Consider the following 15,071-nt stretch of genomic DNA (forward strand, 5'->3'; position numbering starts at 1 on the left):
AGGATCTTTTACAACTTGGAGGATATTTAATTTTTTTTTAATCCTACTTTATTTTATCATATCTTAATCCGAATTCAGATAACCAAATACAGTCTAATCAGTAAGGTACCTTTTTATTTTTTACCACAAATGACCATTGAAATAGAATCAGCAATGGAAACCTTCACGATAAGGAGACATGGAGCAAATTTGGAAAAAAAATCTCATACAAAAAATTCCGTGATATTCGACTATATAAACTAATGATGGATCAATTGCAAATCCTAAAGGAAGAGCCATCGAAATCAAATTAGATTTGCTCAAATTATTTTTGGGCTCTGCACAAGATCCGATTCGTGGAGTAACCATTGTGCATTTAGTTGAATTTCGGTGAAGTAAAGTGATAGATTGTTACTTGGAATCAATCTTGAAAGATTTATGGCTTTTTCATTGTCTAATTGGGTTTTGCAGATGGTGAAAGAGGGGAGATTTCCATGCAATTTCGATTGAGCAGATTAGCGAGGAGGGCTTCATCAAATAGGAGGTGAAGGAGACAATGGAGGTCTCGATTAGGGTTTGGATGATGCGAGATTTGTATAGATAGCTGTTAAGTGAGGTTGTTACGAGGAAAGTTGATGTGACAATGACGAATGGAAAGGATGAGAAGAAGGGTAGCCGTGATTTGACGAAGGGTGTGCAGAAAGTGATGTGTGACGACATGAAGATAAAGGGGTGCGAAATTTGGTGGAGATGAGGAGGAGGAAGGGGAGCTTGTGGACTGTGAAATCAATTTGAACTCAGAGCTGGTTGATAAGGTTGATAGAGAAGGTAAAGGGGCAAGTTTGAGTGTTGAGTCTGAGTAATGGGGAGCGTGAGATGGAAGTAGGAGAGGAGGAAGTCAAGAGGCAGCTTCATGTTACTCCAATGCCATAGTAAATGGTAAAACAAGAATAACGATGGATCACTAAGAGATAGTAGCGCGAGAACTTGCTGGTGTTAGTACGGACGATGGATGATGCATGAATTAACAAAGAGAAATCGGTAAAATAAGTTCTCTAATTTCTCTTGAAATATTTGTGGTGATGAATGCTAAAAAGGTAACGATGAGTGAATTTATGCATTGCCAAATCAATTGTGAACTAAAACAAAGGCAAGCTTGACACCAACAAGCTCTCACACCACCATTGGTGATCCATCAATAGCCTTGTTTTACCATTTACGACACCATCGGAGGAAGGTGCAGCCGTCCTTCCACTTCCTCCTCTCCCGATTCCATCTCATTGCTCATAGACTCGGCCCTCAAACTTGCCTCTCTATCTTCTCCATCAATCTTATCGACCACCTCCAAGTCTAGATCAATTTCAACTTCCTCAAGTTCTATTTTCTCCTTCTCATTGTCACCAAACTTCTGATCCCCTTTGTCCCCATTGTCGTCAATCACAACTTTCTCCACTCCCTTCGTCGAATTGCTGCTACCCTTCTTCACATCCTTGCCATTCGCCATCACCACATCCACTTCCATATAACGATCTCGCTTAACGGTCACCTATACAAATCTTGTATTGTCCAAACACTAATTGAGACTTCCTTTATCTCCTTCACCTCTTGCTTGTTATAGTTTTCTTTGCTGATCTCCTCAATCGACATTGCATCAGATTTCTCACCTCATCTTCTACCAAGTTATCTTCTTTTATCATTTGTAGAACTATATTTGGTTGTAAAAAAATATTAAATTTTAGAATAATCATATAAATGATCACTGAATTTTGGTCAAAGATATAGTATCACTCTTGAACTTTTAATTTATGTAATATGATTTCGAACTTTTATCTTAATGTGTAATATTATTTCTGAGTCTTTAATTTGTTCAATATATTCTTAACTTTTGATATATATTCAAATAATATCTAACAGGATTGGAACGTCCATGGTGTCCTAACCAGCCCATCCGTCCTGAATAACGTCGTTCGCTCTTTCCTCTCATCGTTCTCAGCGCGCGGAGGAAAAATCAGAAGCTGCTTCTGCTGTAACTGCTCGAATTCAGTGGTCGATGGGGCTCGCGAGCACAACGGAGATTGCCGTGCGAAGCGAGCTGAGAAAGTTGTAATCCGCAAGCATTACAGACGGTGATGTCGCGCCACCTTCACAAGCTGTCCTCGCTCGTGTCGCTGACCCCGCGACACCAAACTCCCGACTGCAGAAGCCTCCTCGACTGGGCGCGCGTTGTCTCCACCCGGGCCCAGCTCCAGGAAGTCCTCGATCAATTTTACGCTCCGGCTTCGCCCCTTGACGACAAGGCCTTGGCTGCTCTTTTCCACGCTTGTGCCCGCCACAAATGCCTGGAACAAGGCAGGGCCTTGCATCGTTACATGCTCCTCAACCAGAATGGCCCGCCGGACCTCTTCGTGTCGAACCACCTGGTCAATATGTATGCGAAGTGCGGGGATCTGGAGTGTGCCCGCAAGGTGTTCGATGAGATGCCACGTAGGAACTATGTTTCTTGGACGGCTCTCGTTTCTGGGTATGCCCAGCATGGCCGTGGGGACGAGTGTTTTAGTCTGTTCGCCGGGATGTTGGCCCACCACCGCCCGAATGAGTTTGCGTTCGCCAGCGTGCTCAGTTCGTGCCGCGAGCGTGACGGTGATCGTGGCCGACAGGTACACGCACTTGCCCTGAAAATGTCCGTCAATTCGTGTCTTTACGTTGGGAATTCTCTTATTGCAATGTATAGCAAGACGAGTGGCTGCCAAAGTGGTTTCGATGAGCATAAAGATGAGGCTTGGACCGTGTTTAGAAGTATGGAGTCTCGCAATCTGATCACTTGGAACTCAATGATTGCAGGGCTTGAGCTCCGTGGCCTTGGAAGACTGGCTATCGATCTGTTTGCCCAAATGCATACTGGAGGATATGGGTTTGATCGTGCTACACTTCTTGGAATCTTTTCTTCCTTGTCTGGAAGCAGCGATGCTGGTGTTGGATTTGCTCTTAATTGTTGTCTTCAGTTACATTGTCTCACAGTTAAAACTGGTTTTACCTCGGAAGTGGAAGTGACGACCGCACTGGTGAAGGCTTATTCAGATCTTGGAGGGGATGCCGCTGACTGCTACAAGCTCTTTTTGGAGACCAATTCTCACAAAGACGTTATTTGTTGGACAGGCATCATAACAGCATTGGCAGAACGTGAACCTGAAGAGTCCTTCTTCCTCTTTCGCCAGTCGCTTCGGGAGGGAATATCTCCAGATTGGTATATGTTTTCTAGCGTCCTAAAAGCATGTGCTGGTCTTATGACTGAGAAACATGCCTTGTCAGTGCATTGTCAAGTAATTAAATCTGGATTTGATGGGGATACAGTGCTTGCCAACTCCTTAATACATGCTTATGCAAGATGTAGCTGCATGGCCTTGTCTAAGCAAGTTTTTGATCTGATGGAGTCTCCTGACTTGGTTTCTTGGAACTCAATGCTTAAAGCATATGCTCTGTATGGGCAAGGTAAGGAAGCATTGCAGCTCTTTGCCGGAATGGACTTCCAACCCGATAGCACTACTTTTGTTGCTCTCCTCTCTGCATGTAGCCATGCTGGACTGGTAGAAGATGGAATTTGCATATTCGATACCATGTCCACAGACTATGGTGTTGCTCCACGGCTTGATCATTATGCTTGCATGGTCGATATTCTTGGAAGAGCTGGGCGTGTTCTTGAGGCACAGGAACTGATAAACAGAATGCCTGTGCAACCTGATTCAGTGGTCTGGAGTGCACTGCTGGGAGCATGCAGGAAACATGGTAATGCACAATTAGCAAAAATAGCGGCTATTAAACTGAAGGAGTTGGAACCTAGTAAGTCCTTGGGATATGTGCAACTGTCGAACATATGTTGTTCAGGTGGAAGATTTGATGAAGCAGGTCTAATTAGATATGAAATGAATTGGTCCAGAGTGAAAAAGGAACCAGGTTTAAGCTGGATTGAGATAGGAAATCAGATCCATGAGTTTGCATCTGGAGGAAGGAGGCATCCACTGAGGGACAGGATATATGCGAAGCTCGATGTATTTATTGGGAAGCTGAAAGAGCTGGGTTATACACCAGAAACATGCTTGGCATTGCATGACTTAGAAGAGGAGCACAAAGAGGAGCAATTATATTACCACAGTGAGAAGCTGGCTTTGGTATTTGCAACAATGAAGGAAAGTAGCTTGCCTAGAGTGATAAAAATCATGAAAAATATTCGCATTTGTGTCGATTGCCATAACTTCATGAAAATAGCCGCAGATCTTCTCAACAGGGAGATAGTGGTGAGAGATTCAAACCGATTCCACCATTTCAAAAGCAGGGTTTGCTCTTGCAATGACTACTGGTAGCTCATTTCTATACGATAAGATTGGATTAAGAGGTTCTATCGTAGTCCCTTCTTGAGAGGATGTGAGCAACCCCTCCAAGATTTATATGGTTGAGTGGAATTTTATATGTTCAGCATCATAGCATGGTAAGAATTTTGTCAAGCAGTAAGAGCCTCCTGCCAATTAATTATGTAAATGTTCCATTGAGCCCTGTTTTAACTTCTTGGACATGGAAGCACCTGAAGTAGGATGTTCAATATGGATGTTGAAAGTCTTAGAAGATGATCATACTACAGCTTCTAAGCATGCATTGGAGGCATTTTAAGAGCTCAAGTACCTTGCAGTTAGATATGATGTCTTGAGCAGCATGAATAGCCTTCAAGTTCAATCCATCGCACTTTCTGAACTCATTATCTGGGGGCACTTGTGTGGTGGGCATGTCATCTGACTTTTTAGGTTGTGAAGGTCAGCATCATGAGAATTTCATTTTATTTTCTCGTTATTGATGTTTATTGTATAATTTTTTAATCTAATGATCACATGTTTAGCCTTTTTAAATTTTGACTGGGCTTTTGGAGAATTTCGAGTACCTTGATCTCATTCAACTAGAAAAAAATACATCTATGGATGCATTCTGTCGAGTGTGGAAGTTGTTACAATCTCTAGGACTTATATTATTACGTATGTGCATGTTTGTAGGATGGGGATATTACTGCTTATGAGGATGAAATGTTTGAAGAAGTCCTTGGTCCAAAGAAATTGAGTTACACCCAGGGTTGGGGGGCCAGCCCAAAGCCTCAGACGTCTTCTCCCAATCCAGGGGTCTTGCAAAGGCTAGAAAATCAAGTTCAGAAAGACAGTAGGCATGCGGATGAGGCAACAAAATGGCAAGGAGACATACAAAGGAATTGAGATGCTACGAGTACTGAGCGAATCCAAGCAAAGTCAACTAGAGGCCAATGCTTCCAGCAGCAAAAGTTGTAACTTTAAAACAACGGAAAGTGTCTTCTACGCAGCGGGCCAAGGTAAATAGTTAAGAGTTCCAACACAAACATCCATCAATACCAAGTTGGTGAACGTGTCGTTTTGATCTTTTGGCCTCAAGTCAACGGTCAGTTGCCCTTGAGATGTTGACTGTTGGTTCTCAAAGATTCTGGAGTACGACTTTGCCTCAAGATGGTATCGGGTCCTCGGTTTGTTTGTTGATCTTATTTCCATTTGCATGCGTAGCGTTTGGTGTTGTTATAATAAATGATTTGGACCTCTGATATTGCAAACCCCCAGATTGTGCAAAACATTGGTAAATTCAAATCTGGGTTGTCAATGTATTAATTGGTGTCGGTTGAGCAGTTATGCCAGTTACCTATTTTAACGGTGGTCATGCTTATTAACATATTTAAGATCAAGTTTGCCAATCACGGCACTTTAACTAGGTCGGATTCTGGGTCAATGGATCCATAAAATTCTCCCTAACGTATTTTGTAAGTACAGTCAAGTCAATGAGTGTCTTGACTTTGTTAATGCTCCGCTCGATATCCGGAGTGTTCATTCTTTAATAGTTACTTTCAGGTCCTATTTTAATCGATCAAAATAGTTATTTGTTTACAGAGGAGTCTTTCTTTTCAAATGTGTCCAATTAAATCCTTTCATTAATTGTATTTTTCGAAAATTTTAAGATTCCATAAATTTTAAAATTCAATTGTATTTTGAAAATTTTAGAATTTAATTACACTTTTATGATAACTTTTTTGATTTTAGTACATTTATTACAAGAAAAACTTCCCTGAGCCTTGAAATCTAAGCTATATCGCATTTCAAAAAACTCACTCACTTTCGAAATGCAATTAATGATTTTTAATAAGTCCCTTAAGAATATTATAATAAATTGTATCAAAAAATAAATAAATAAAAAGACAGTATTTAATAATTACCCGAGTTTGAACGTTGAAAATCTCTGGAGGGACACACCCAATGATAGGGGTCGAGATCCTCATATTGGCACCGACCAACCGTATATGGAACCATGTATTTATTAGCAACGGCTTCTTTATCTATTTCGCTCGATCGAGTCTCTTCTTCTTCCGCCCTTCGTCCGGACCCAAACAGAGTATCTGCGGCGGCGAAGATCTAGAAGACAATCATGTCCGGGAACAGAGATCGAACCGTTTACGTAGGTCAGTGTGAGCTCTCCCTCTCTCTCTTCCGCAGTGACGTCACTTCTTCACTTTTTTCTCCCCTCTTTCGTCGCGCAGTCGATTTCTTCTTCCTTCGGTCGAGGGGGAAGTCGGAGTTCTTGGACCCGAGTCGTCTCGCGTCGTTCTTTTGGGAGCGTTTAGGGTTTATCTGTGAAGTCTTAGGGAAAAAGGGGATTTTTTTTTTTTTTTTTTTGGGGTTCGCAGCAGTACGAGTGTTTTGAATTTGGGTCTGGGGTTTTTTGTGTGATGATTTCCTAATGAGGATCTTCGGATCGATGTTCGCCCAGCTTCTTCTTTTGTCTCGGCTGGTTTGCTTTCTTACGAAATTGATTTTTCGTGATGTTTAGAAATTGGCAGAATTCAAAGAAACCCTTGCGGACTTCTTTCATTAGGGTTGACATGATAAGACTGGGGAGTCAGTTTTATCTGCGATGTCATGTAGACTGTAATGGGTGTATCTGTATTGATACAAAGCACATTGATAGAATGCCTTGTTTTTATCAGAAATAGAAGGACTTGGATGCCTCTTGCCTTCTCTCCCCTAAGATTACGGATGGGCATGTACCTGGGCACTCGGTTTCTTGTAGTTATTAATTTGTGGCTACTTTGATTGGCCTGATGATCTGTAATTTAGTTGGTATACGGTTCTCTGTGCATTACAAAGCAATGCTTGCCCCTTGGTTTATCCAACGGTGGATTTCACCGTTCTCCTCCTGATATGTTAACTTGAAATTGGAAGGCGGAGTACTTAGGCAGCACCCTCACAATTGAATGATTATGCTAAGGCCATACAAAGCAAGTGTAGGTACTGAAGTGTTTCTTTTGGGTCGTCAGAGATGTTTTCCTCTCCCCAGAGAATGTCTTGGGAGTTCTGCAATCCAATTTGCTTGGCATTTTTCTTTAATTGACACTCTTATTTTCCAGCAATGTTCACATCTGATGAATTCTGTTGTTTGGTTCGTGGTGCAATTGACTTCTTGGAACTGAAATATTTTGAAGAAGTATTGCTAGTGTTGACTCTTCTTATTATTGGTATAGCTGTGTGCTGCTAACGCAATATCCATTCATCTTCCACAGGCAACTTGGATGAGAGGGTGAGTGAACGAGTCTTGTACGACATTTTGATACAGGCAGGAAAGGTAGTAGAACTGTATGTTCCTCGTGATAAGGAAACAGAGAAGCCCAAAGGTTATGCTTTTGCAGAGTATGAGACGGAGGAAATAGCCAACTATGCTGTTAGGCTGTTCTCAGGCCTTGTTACTCTCTACAATCGAACACTTAAATTTGCGGTATGTTCCCATTGTCTATTATGTAGTTCTTCCTTTCTCCCACTGCTGCCTGCTGAATCATCTTTCGGTGATTTTCCAAGGATTTTGCATTGCCAAAAAACACCTTCAGATGGTTAATATTACTCTCATGGCTTTACCTTGTTTCTGATGTATGTATGTTTGCCATATTCCCTGTGCCCAAGCTTTCAAGTGGGACTATTCTTGTCTTCTAATGTCAATACCACTTCTAGTTGGTCGGATATGACCACGGATGGGATTAGGGATCAATATGATCATTAACAATCTTTTTAAAATGATCATTACCGGTTGATAGGTTGACTTTTACTGTATACCCATTAGACTGCGGTCTAGCTTTTTTATAATGGCATTGAAATTTTGATGTGCAGATATCTGGGCAGGACAAGTCCTCCTCAAATACTTCTGCAGCAAATCCCTCCCAAAATCTAAGACCCAACCGTCCAGAAAGCGACAGTATAGACATTCCTCAAAATTCTGCTGGGTTATCTACTCCTGGCAGAGCTTCAGCATATTCAGATAACCATTCTCACGGTAATGTGCATATTTTATCTCTGTAGGTATTGTATATTGAGCATGCACGTGACTTGTCATTTCCATTTATATTAATGTTGTATTCTTTCTTTGGGTTTAGCTTCCGTTCCTACTGGTATGACACAAGAACGTAATGGCTTTGGATCTCGTTCAAGTAGTTATGAGTACAGTCGAAGAGTTTTTGGAGCAACCCTGGAAAGCATTAACCACACTAGGTCACGCCGTTATGATACAAGTAACCCGGTGTCTTATCCCTCCTATCAATCGCCAAGCTAGCTAGTTTCACATTATCCATCACCATTCTTATCAGATTTGTGTAGCTTGGTAGTCAATTAATATGTTTTTAGGTTTGGTTGTTGTCCTGATTGAAAGTGGGGTAGTGCAGGTGGTTAGTCATCTTTGTAAATTAGCATAGATGTTAAGTCTTGTGGATTTGCTTTAGCAGCCAGAGCTAGACTTGTTCATAAGTTGTTCATTTGGTTGTAGAAGTATTTTTGTTAGTTTTTATTTGTGAAGTTCGATTTTCCTTGTTTGAGCATTAAGTATCCTTTTGGTGCTGAACCTTAAATCTTGCTCATGGTGGCTTTCAGCTTGTAGTAAAGCAGTACAGTTCTTGCCTCTGCTTTTATGCTTCTTTTTTGTTGATATTTTCTTTTGATAGGCTGTGAATAAACTCAGACTTTCCCTTTTTTATTGGAGTGAAAAATGTCAAAAGCGTGACTTGAAATTAGGGGTGTGCAAAAGAACCGGGACCCGCCCAGACTGCTCGGAACCGGTGGTTCTTGAGGGAACCGTTCGGTTCCCGTTTCCAATTTATGGGAACCGGTGGGTACCAGTCTGGTTCCCAGTTCCATGGGCAAATCTGCCCACCCGGACTAGACTAATTATATTATAATAATATATTGATTTTTAATATTAAAATAAATTTCGAAATTACTAATTAGAAATCTAAATTTTAGGGTTCCATCTCTTCTCATGGTTTCCATGTTTTAATAAGAATTTAGTAAAGTGTGTAAGCTACCTTTCAATAACTTAACAAATGGCTCCTTTAAAAAATACTTTCGGACTCACATATGACACTATGTTCAAGAATATGTGGAGTATCGGTGGAATTGTTTTTACAAAAAAAATTCGGTAAAGCAAATTTTATAAGAGATTGAACATTGTTAGAGGATAAATGAAAAGATGATATACATATGACAATCATCTAAAATCTTAAACTTAAAGAATATTTTAGATTTCAACTAAAATGATTCAAAAATAGAAAAAAAACTTATTTCTCTTCTTTGGTAGTGTTTTCCAATAAAATAAAGAAAAATGATACCCTTAATTAAGCCGGTTCGATTTAAAGAAAAATATTATTCAACATGAAAAGTATTCACGGCGGGATTTGGAAAACGATATTATTATTGGTGAAACCGGTTCCATGGATCTATCCAGGAACTAAACCAGACCGGCGGTCCGGTTCCCGGGTGGATCCATGGAATAACGGGTGGTTCCCAGCTCCATTTTTTTGGAACTAGTCCTTAGCGGGCGGTTCTTGGTTCTAGGCCGGGAACCGCGCACCCGGACCATGCACACCCCTACTTGAAATGGCATTCTGGGGATGTCTGGAGTGAAAGGATGCTGTTCTAATATGTTACAAGAGCAGGGAATAGATAATTTGCAGTGGTTAAAGTGGTAGTTTCTAATTGAAAACAAATCTCCTGCTGCTTACTTTCAACTTTTTATTTTCCGGGGAGATGACCCGTCAAGAATGAATGATATATGTTCGGAGATATAGTCATCTTTTACACCACTTGTAGATCGGTTGATGCATGGGCTGAACTTTGGTCTGCATCTATCTTGGATGAGACTGCATCATATTTTCTGTCAAAGTCACTATATTAGACATTCTCTGGTTCATTGGGTGGTAAATGTCCTTGAAATAATAGTCATGGATCAAGATCGGGAACAAAATTTCAAGCAACTTAAATTAACTTTGCAGTCGTGCGTTTTTTATTTATTTATTTTTTAATGTTTTGCCTGTTTGGCCAGGATGGTTTGTGGTGTTTTTTTTTTTAAAATATTTTTTGGATAGAATATGTTAAATGAATTCTGTTATTGTGAAATTAAGAAAACAGAAAAGGACACACTGATCATTAACCGTAGATTAGCGAATCAAACTAAGGCTAGGGGATCTTCATTTACACTTGGTTGGCACTATAGATCCCTCCTAGCTAGTTCATCATCATCAACGCTGACCTATTCAAAGTTAATGAACTTTGTAAACATTGGGATGCAAATTCTTTTGCTCAGTGAAATTAAGAAAACAGAAAAGGACACACTGATCATTAACCGTAGATTAGCGAATCAAACTAAGGCTAGGGGATCTTCATTTACACTTGGTTGGCACTATAGATCCCTCCTAGCTAGTTCATCATCATCAACGCTGACCTATTCAAAGTTAATGAACTTTGTAAACATTGGGATGCAAATTCTTTTGCTCAAGCTGAGTATGTTGCTGCCAAGTATGCCAGAGGTCCAACGATGGCTGCGTTGATGTACGTTGCAGGCTCAGAGTGGCTGTAGTCGGTCCGTTCGTCTGAGAAAGCATCATTCTGGTCTGGACCCCCGACGATGGCTCCAGTGAGGATGTTGGGGTTAGGGCTCGATGTGTAGTAGAACGGTTGAAAGCCACCTTGACAGCCTATTGCCTGTGGGTGGCTCAACAGGGATGGCAGGGACGATCCTCTGTGATGAATTCTCCTGGGGAATGTGGTCCCATATCCCACCATATATGACATCTTCAGAGGGTTCACCCCCAGAATGTAATCAACCTGCAATTTCCGGGGTTGAGAGGAGGGGAGAGAGAGAGAGAGAGAGAGAGAGAGAGAGAGATAAGTATGAGAGTTGGAGTTTGAGAGACCTGCTTCTTGGCAAGGTACTTCAAAGTGCCAGGGGTGATGACCATGTTGCCGCAATTGAAGGTGTGTTTTGCACTGGACATGTACTTAGAATAGGTCGTAAGCAGGAATGTTATGGAGGTGACGTATTGGAGATTGCTTTCACTCAGCTTGAACATGAGCCCACCTGCACTTCGGCCATAAGCTCATGGTGATCAAGTTTTGAAATTAGTTGCAACTTGTAACATGATCCTTAAATTACCAATTGCAATGTGGGATAAAAGAAATGCACATACCTGGAGTGTACTGTGTGGAGGAAGAAGGAGAATTGGGGAGAATTCTACACATGAAATCTTCTGCTTGTTGTCTGAACTGGTCATAGCTACCGTCCTTGTTCAACAACGCCATCTGAAGAAAGCAGTTACGAGGTTGTTACCATGTTTAGTTAAGGATGTTCTAATTTGTCGAAAACTGTCCTGGGCGTTAATATAGTTATATAAGATCTAGCTAGATAGAAAGAGGGTTCTGCTTGAGGCTGTTTTGTTGAAAATCTTCTGGACTTTTGTCAATAATTTATATTCTAGGGGCCGGGATATACCCTCGAAAGAAGAACTCGAGCTCCGGCGAGCTTGTTGTCCCAGCTGAAAATGTCCGTGGCATCATTAGCCCCCAGAGATTTTAAGAAATTGGCATAGTACACATCATTCGTTGCTCTATAAAGCCATGCAGCTCCCCACAGCAGTTCATCCTGATAATTCATGACAATAGACCAAATTCTTCAGATTGACAATCCAATGAGCCAAAAACAGAATGCATACGGTGGAACCAACACACATAATCAAGCATCAAAAGAAAAATTATACCTTATATCCCGAGTACGAACAGTAAAATGGGCAAACGGCTCCGCCGAGTGAATCACTGTACGAACCACGGTATTGAATAGCGAACTGCATCACCTGTTTTGCAGTCTTGAGCAACAACTTTGAGTACTTGGGGTCTGCCACTCGGAAGACCAGGGAGGCGGCGGCGAGGGCGGCTGCAGTCTCGCCCGCAACATCGGAGCCTGGGTTGCTGGGGGAGACTGAGTAAACGGATCGGACCGTGTCCATGTCCTCCGGCCGCTCCCAGCACTTGTGGTCAACGTTAGGGTCGCCGACTCCCACGTAGAGCTTTCCGGGGGTCGCTGTCACGCACTTGAGGAGGTAGTCGGTGGCCCAGCGGATTGCGGCTCTTGCGTTGGGGAGCTGAGCCCCCATGCGCTTGCCGTACTCGAGGGTGCTCCAGGAGAGTACGGTGGTGGTGTAGGCCATGGGGAAGTTGAACTTCACATTGTCTCCAGCATCATAGTATCCTCCTGTCAAATCCACCTGGCCACCAGAAAAAAAATGAAAATTTTTTATGGCACGTGCAGAAAGTTATACTTGGTTTATAGGATCTAATCTGATTTTCGTTTGTTCTTTTGAGGGGGATAAAGTTCTGATGGCAATTGGACAACATAACGTGATTGGTGCACCTTTTGTCACTGTCCATGCATGTAATTCACATCATTACAATCACAACCACCAACATCATCACAGGATGCTTTAATCCCACAAAAATAAAGAACATCACACATGATGAACGTATGTTTTTCTTTTGGGCCATACATTTAAGCGCATGTTGAAGTTGCTTTGATGCCCTTGAAGCTAATTCCATAGGTATAGAAGATACTAATTGGAGCTTTCTGTGCCCACACAAGGGAAAAGGATTGATGATGCATGACGACACATACACAAGAGAGTAGACTTACATGGGCAAGGGCACCATCAGAAAGGCCAGAGGTGGACCTCCAGCTTAGCAGCTGGTTGGTTGGGAGCCGCCCTGACCTCTGGCCTTGGAAGAACATTAGGGACTTTGCAAGAGCATCTTTGTAGTCCGGGTTGCCACGAGTGCCTAAGCACAGGACAGAGCACAACAGCAATGGTAGCCACAAAGAAACCCTCGTCTCCATTTGTGACTAATGTTTACTTGCTAAAGTGCAACTTTGGCCTCTCCGAATTGTCTTTAGCTGATATGGTCTTGATTCGGATAGGGCGAAGTCATTATATAGAGGGAGAGGCAGGCCAATCGCCGAGCGCAATATTAGGCTTTTTTTCCGTTGAGGGTCGTCTCATTGAGAGTTGACCACGTAGTAAATTAAGGGGGAGTTGTTCATGATGCTCCCTAATTTCAAACTTTTTCTTTTTTTGTTGTCTTTTCACTTTTTTGGGGGGATTTTGGAATGATTTGGAAGTCAGTCCACTAATCTTGCAACGACATCCGTTAACCCTACGTTTTTCCGCCGCAATGAGATGCCTTAAAGGACGGCGAGTTGGTCCCTCCTGTTTGTATCCTCATTTACAAAGTCATTTCTTTCATTTTGTCGTTCGTCTTTTTGACCATCTTTCATTTTCAGACATTTTGCATGTTTTATGTCTTTTATATGTTTTTTATATTAAATTGTTCCCCATATCTGAGCCTTTTCATTGCTAAAGAAGGGCGACATGGCACGCTACTTTCCGAGCATCGCTGGAGAAAATTTCACGTTCATGATTGCTCACTCAAATAAAATTTATCCTTGCCAAGACTAGCCAAAATACTTTTAAGAGAACTCGAACTTAAGAACCTGGAATTTGTTTCTTCAAGCATAATACATCGGCCGACGTCTCACGAGTAAAGTTAATCAAGCAATCAAGGATTAAACGCCTCAGAAAGTCACTTGCAAGAAAGGAAATCCAAAAGATACCATCACTTGCTAAAAACTGATTGATGGATTTGTAGAACTTTGTCCATCGAGATATGTAGTCGCAATTCAAGGTTGAGAATCTTCTCATCTAAAGTATAATAAATAAAGAGTCGTAATTTATGGAACTTCTCTCCTCCGTGTTCTGGGACATTACAATTTAACTTAGTGAGAAGTAAGCGGTTATAAATCTAACCCCGATGGAATATTAAATCCACACGTCGTACTCCTAAGCGGCTTTTCGCTGTTCGTACACCTGACAGATCAACGACAAAGGCTCGCGCATGAATTCATCTTCGTGGTCGTGCTTAGGCTCACCCCGACCAGGGCATGCTGATGGCCGCCTCGTGTGCGAGAAAAAGAAGTCGAGCGCCAAAGTTTGGCCAAATTTTTCCTACAGAATTGAGAAATTGTCTTCCTTTTTAGGTATGATGAACAACCGAAAAACCAAAAGATTAGTGTCTTGCTTTTTGAAAGGTTCGTGGCCGTTTTTTCAACTCCACTTTGGTCAAAGTTATTATAAAACTATGATGATTAGTGTCCTCTTTTTCTGCGTTCGTGCTTTCGTTAAACTCCACCTAGGTCAAGTATGATAATTTGCAAAGGAAGGCGCGATTGGCGCCCTTGGATCGCGCTAAGGAATCGGCGCCCAAAATTAGGAAGAAAGCCTCACCATCAATTCAAATAGAAAAAAAGAACATAATAGTGGAAAGAAAGCCCAATACAAATTTACAAAAGGAAAAACAATAATTATAAGAGGGAAAAGATTAAAAAAAATAAAAGTGAAAGAAAGTTGATGAGTGTCGAAGTAAACCAAGGTATATTGCTTTTTTGGAGTTCGTTGCTTGCCCTTGAAACGCTCCTTGGGATTGCATTTTCATTTAATCCACTTTCTAAACTTGCTTTATGACTAAGCTTCACTTTTGCAACCTTCACCATTTCGGCTCTTGCGTGAAAAGTTCTTTTTGGCGGAGGTGATAATACGATTAGGGTTAAGTTTAATCGAGTCCTCTACTGTGGATCAGTCTCGCAATGCCAAGTTCACTTGTAGGGTGCTGCTTATCGATCCCTAATTC

General features: G+C 41.6%; 3 protein-coding genes across 6 annotated transcripts; 2 read left to right on the forward strand and 1 right to left on the reverse strand.

The window, feature by feature from the left end:
• The first annotated feature begins 1,917 nt into the window (after nt 1–1,917).
• LOC104449792 (pentatricopeptide repeat-containing protein At1g71420) lies at nt 1,918–5,688 on the forward strand. 2 transcript variants are annotated; one of them, XM_010064057.3, is made up of 2 exons: nt 1,918–4,781; nt 5,016–5,688. In XM_010064057.3, the coding sequence occupies exon 1, from the start codon at nt 2,109–2,111 to the stop codon at nt 4,335–4,337; it is 2,229 nt and encodes a 742-aa protein (XP_010062359.2). In that variant the 5' UTR covers nt 1,918–2,108; the 3' UTR covers nt 4,338–4,781; nt 5,016–5,688. The 2 variants fall into 2 exon arrangements, with proteins under 2 accessions (XP_010062359.2, XP_039170923.1); XM_039314989.1 differs by having other exon boundaries at nt 1,918–4,462.
• A 612-nt stretch (nt 5,689–6,300) lies between these two features.
• Nucleotides 6,301–8,972, forward strand: LOC104449795 (RNA-binding protein 7). The gene is made up of 4 exons (XM_010064061.3): nt 6,301–6,490; nt 7,589–7,800; nt 8,187–8,349; nt 8,450–8,972. The coding sequence occupies exons 1-4, from the start codon at nt 6,457–6,459 to the stop codon at nt 8,623–8,625; spliced, it is 585 nt and encodes a 194-aa protein (XP_010062363.1). The 5' UTR covers nt 6,301–6,456; the 3' UTR covers nt 8,626–8,972.
• A 1,488-nt stretch (nt 8,973–10,460) lies between these two features.
• On the reverse strand, nt 10,461–13,300 carry LOC104449794 (endoglucanase 3). Of its 3 annotated transcripts, none has more exons than XR_005552141.1 (7): nt 13,024–13,300; nt 12,098–12,601; nt 11,833–11,982; nt 11,531–11,642; nt 11,258–11,421; nt 10,757–11,168; nt 10,461–10,564 (listed from the first exon to the last, which is right to left on the reverse strand). XR_005552141.1 is itself a non-coding variant. In XM_039315465.1 (7 exons), exons 1-6 carry the CDS (start codon nt 13,222–13,224, stop codon nt 10,836–10,838), a joined length of 1,464 nt encoding a protein of 487 aa, XP_039171399.1. In that variant the 5' UTR covers nt 13,225–13,300; the 3' UTR covers nt 10,461–10,621; nt 10,814–10,835. The 3 variants fall into 3 exon arrangements, 2 of the variants coding, with proteins under 2 accessions (XP_039171399.1, XP_039171398.1); XM_039315465.1 differs by having other exon boundaries at nt 10,461–10,621; nt 10,814–11,168; XM_039315464.1 differs by having other exon boundaries at nt 10,461–11,168.
• Between the last annotated feature and the right edge of the window lie 1,771 nt (nt 13,301–15,071).

Source organism: Eucalyptus grandis, chromosome 6 (assembly GCF_016545825.1).
Source record: "Eucalyptus grandis isolate ANBG69807.140 chromosome 6, ASM1654582v1, whole genome shotgun sequence".
Classification (NCBI taxonomy): domain Eukaryota; kingdom Viridiplantae; phylum Streptophyta; class Magnoliopsida; order Myrtales; family Myrtaceae; genus Eucalyptus; species Eucalyptus grandis.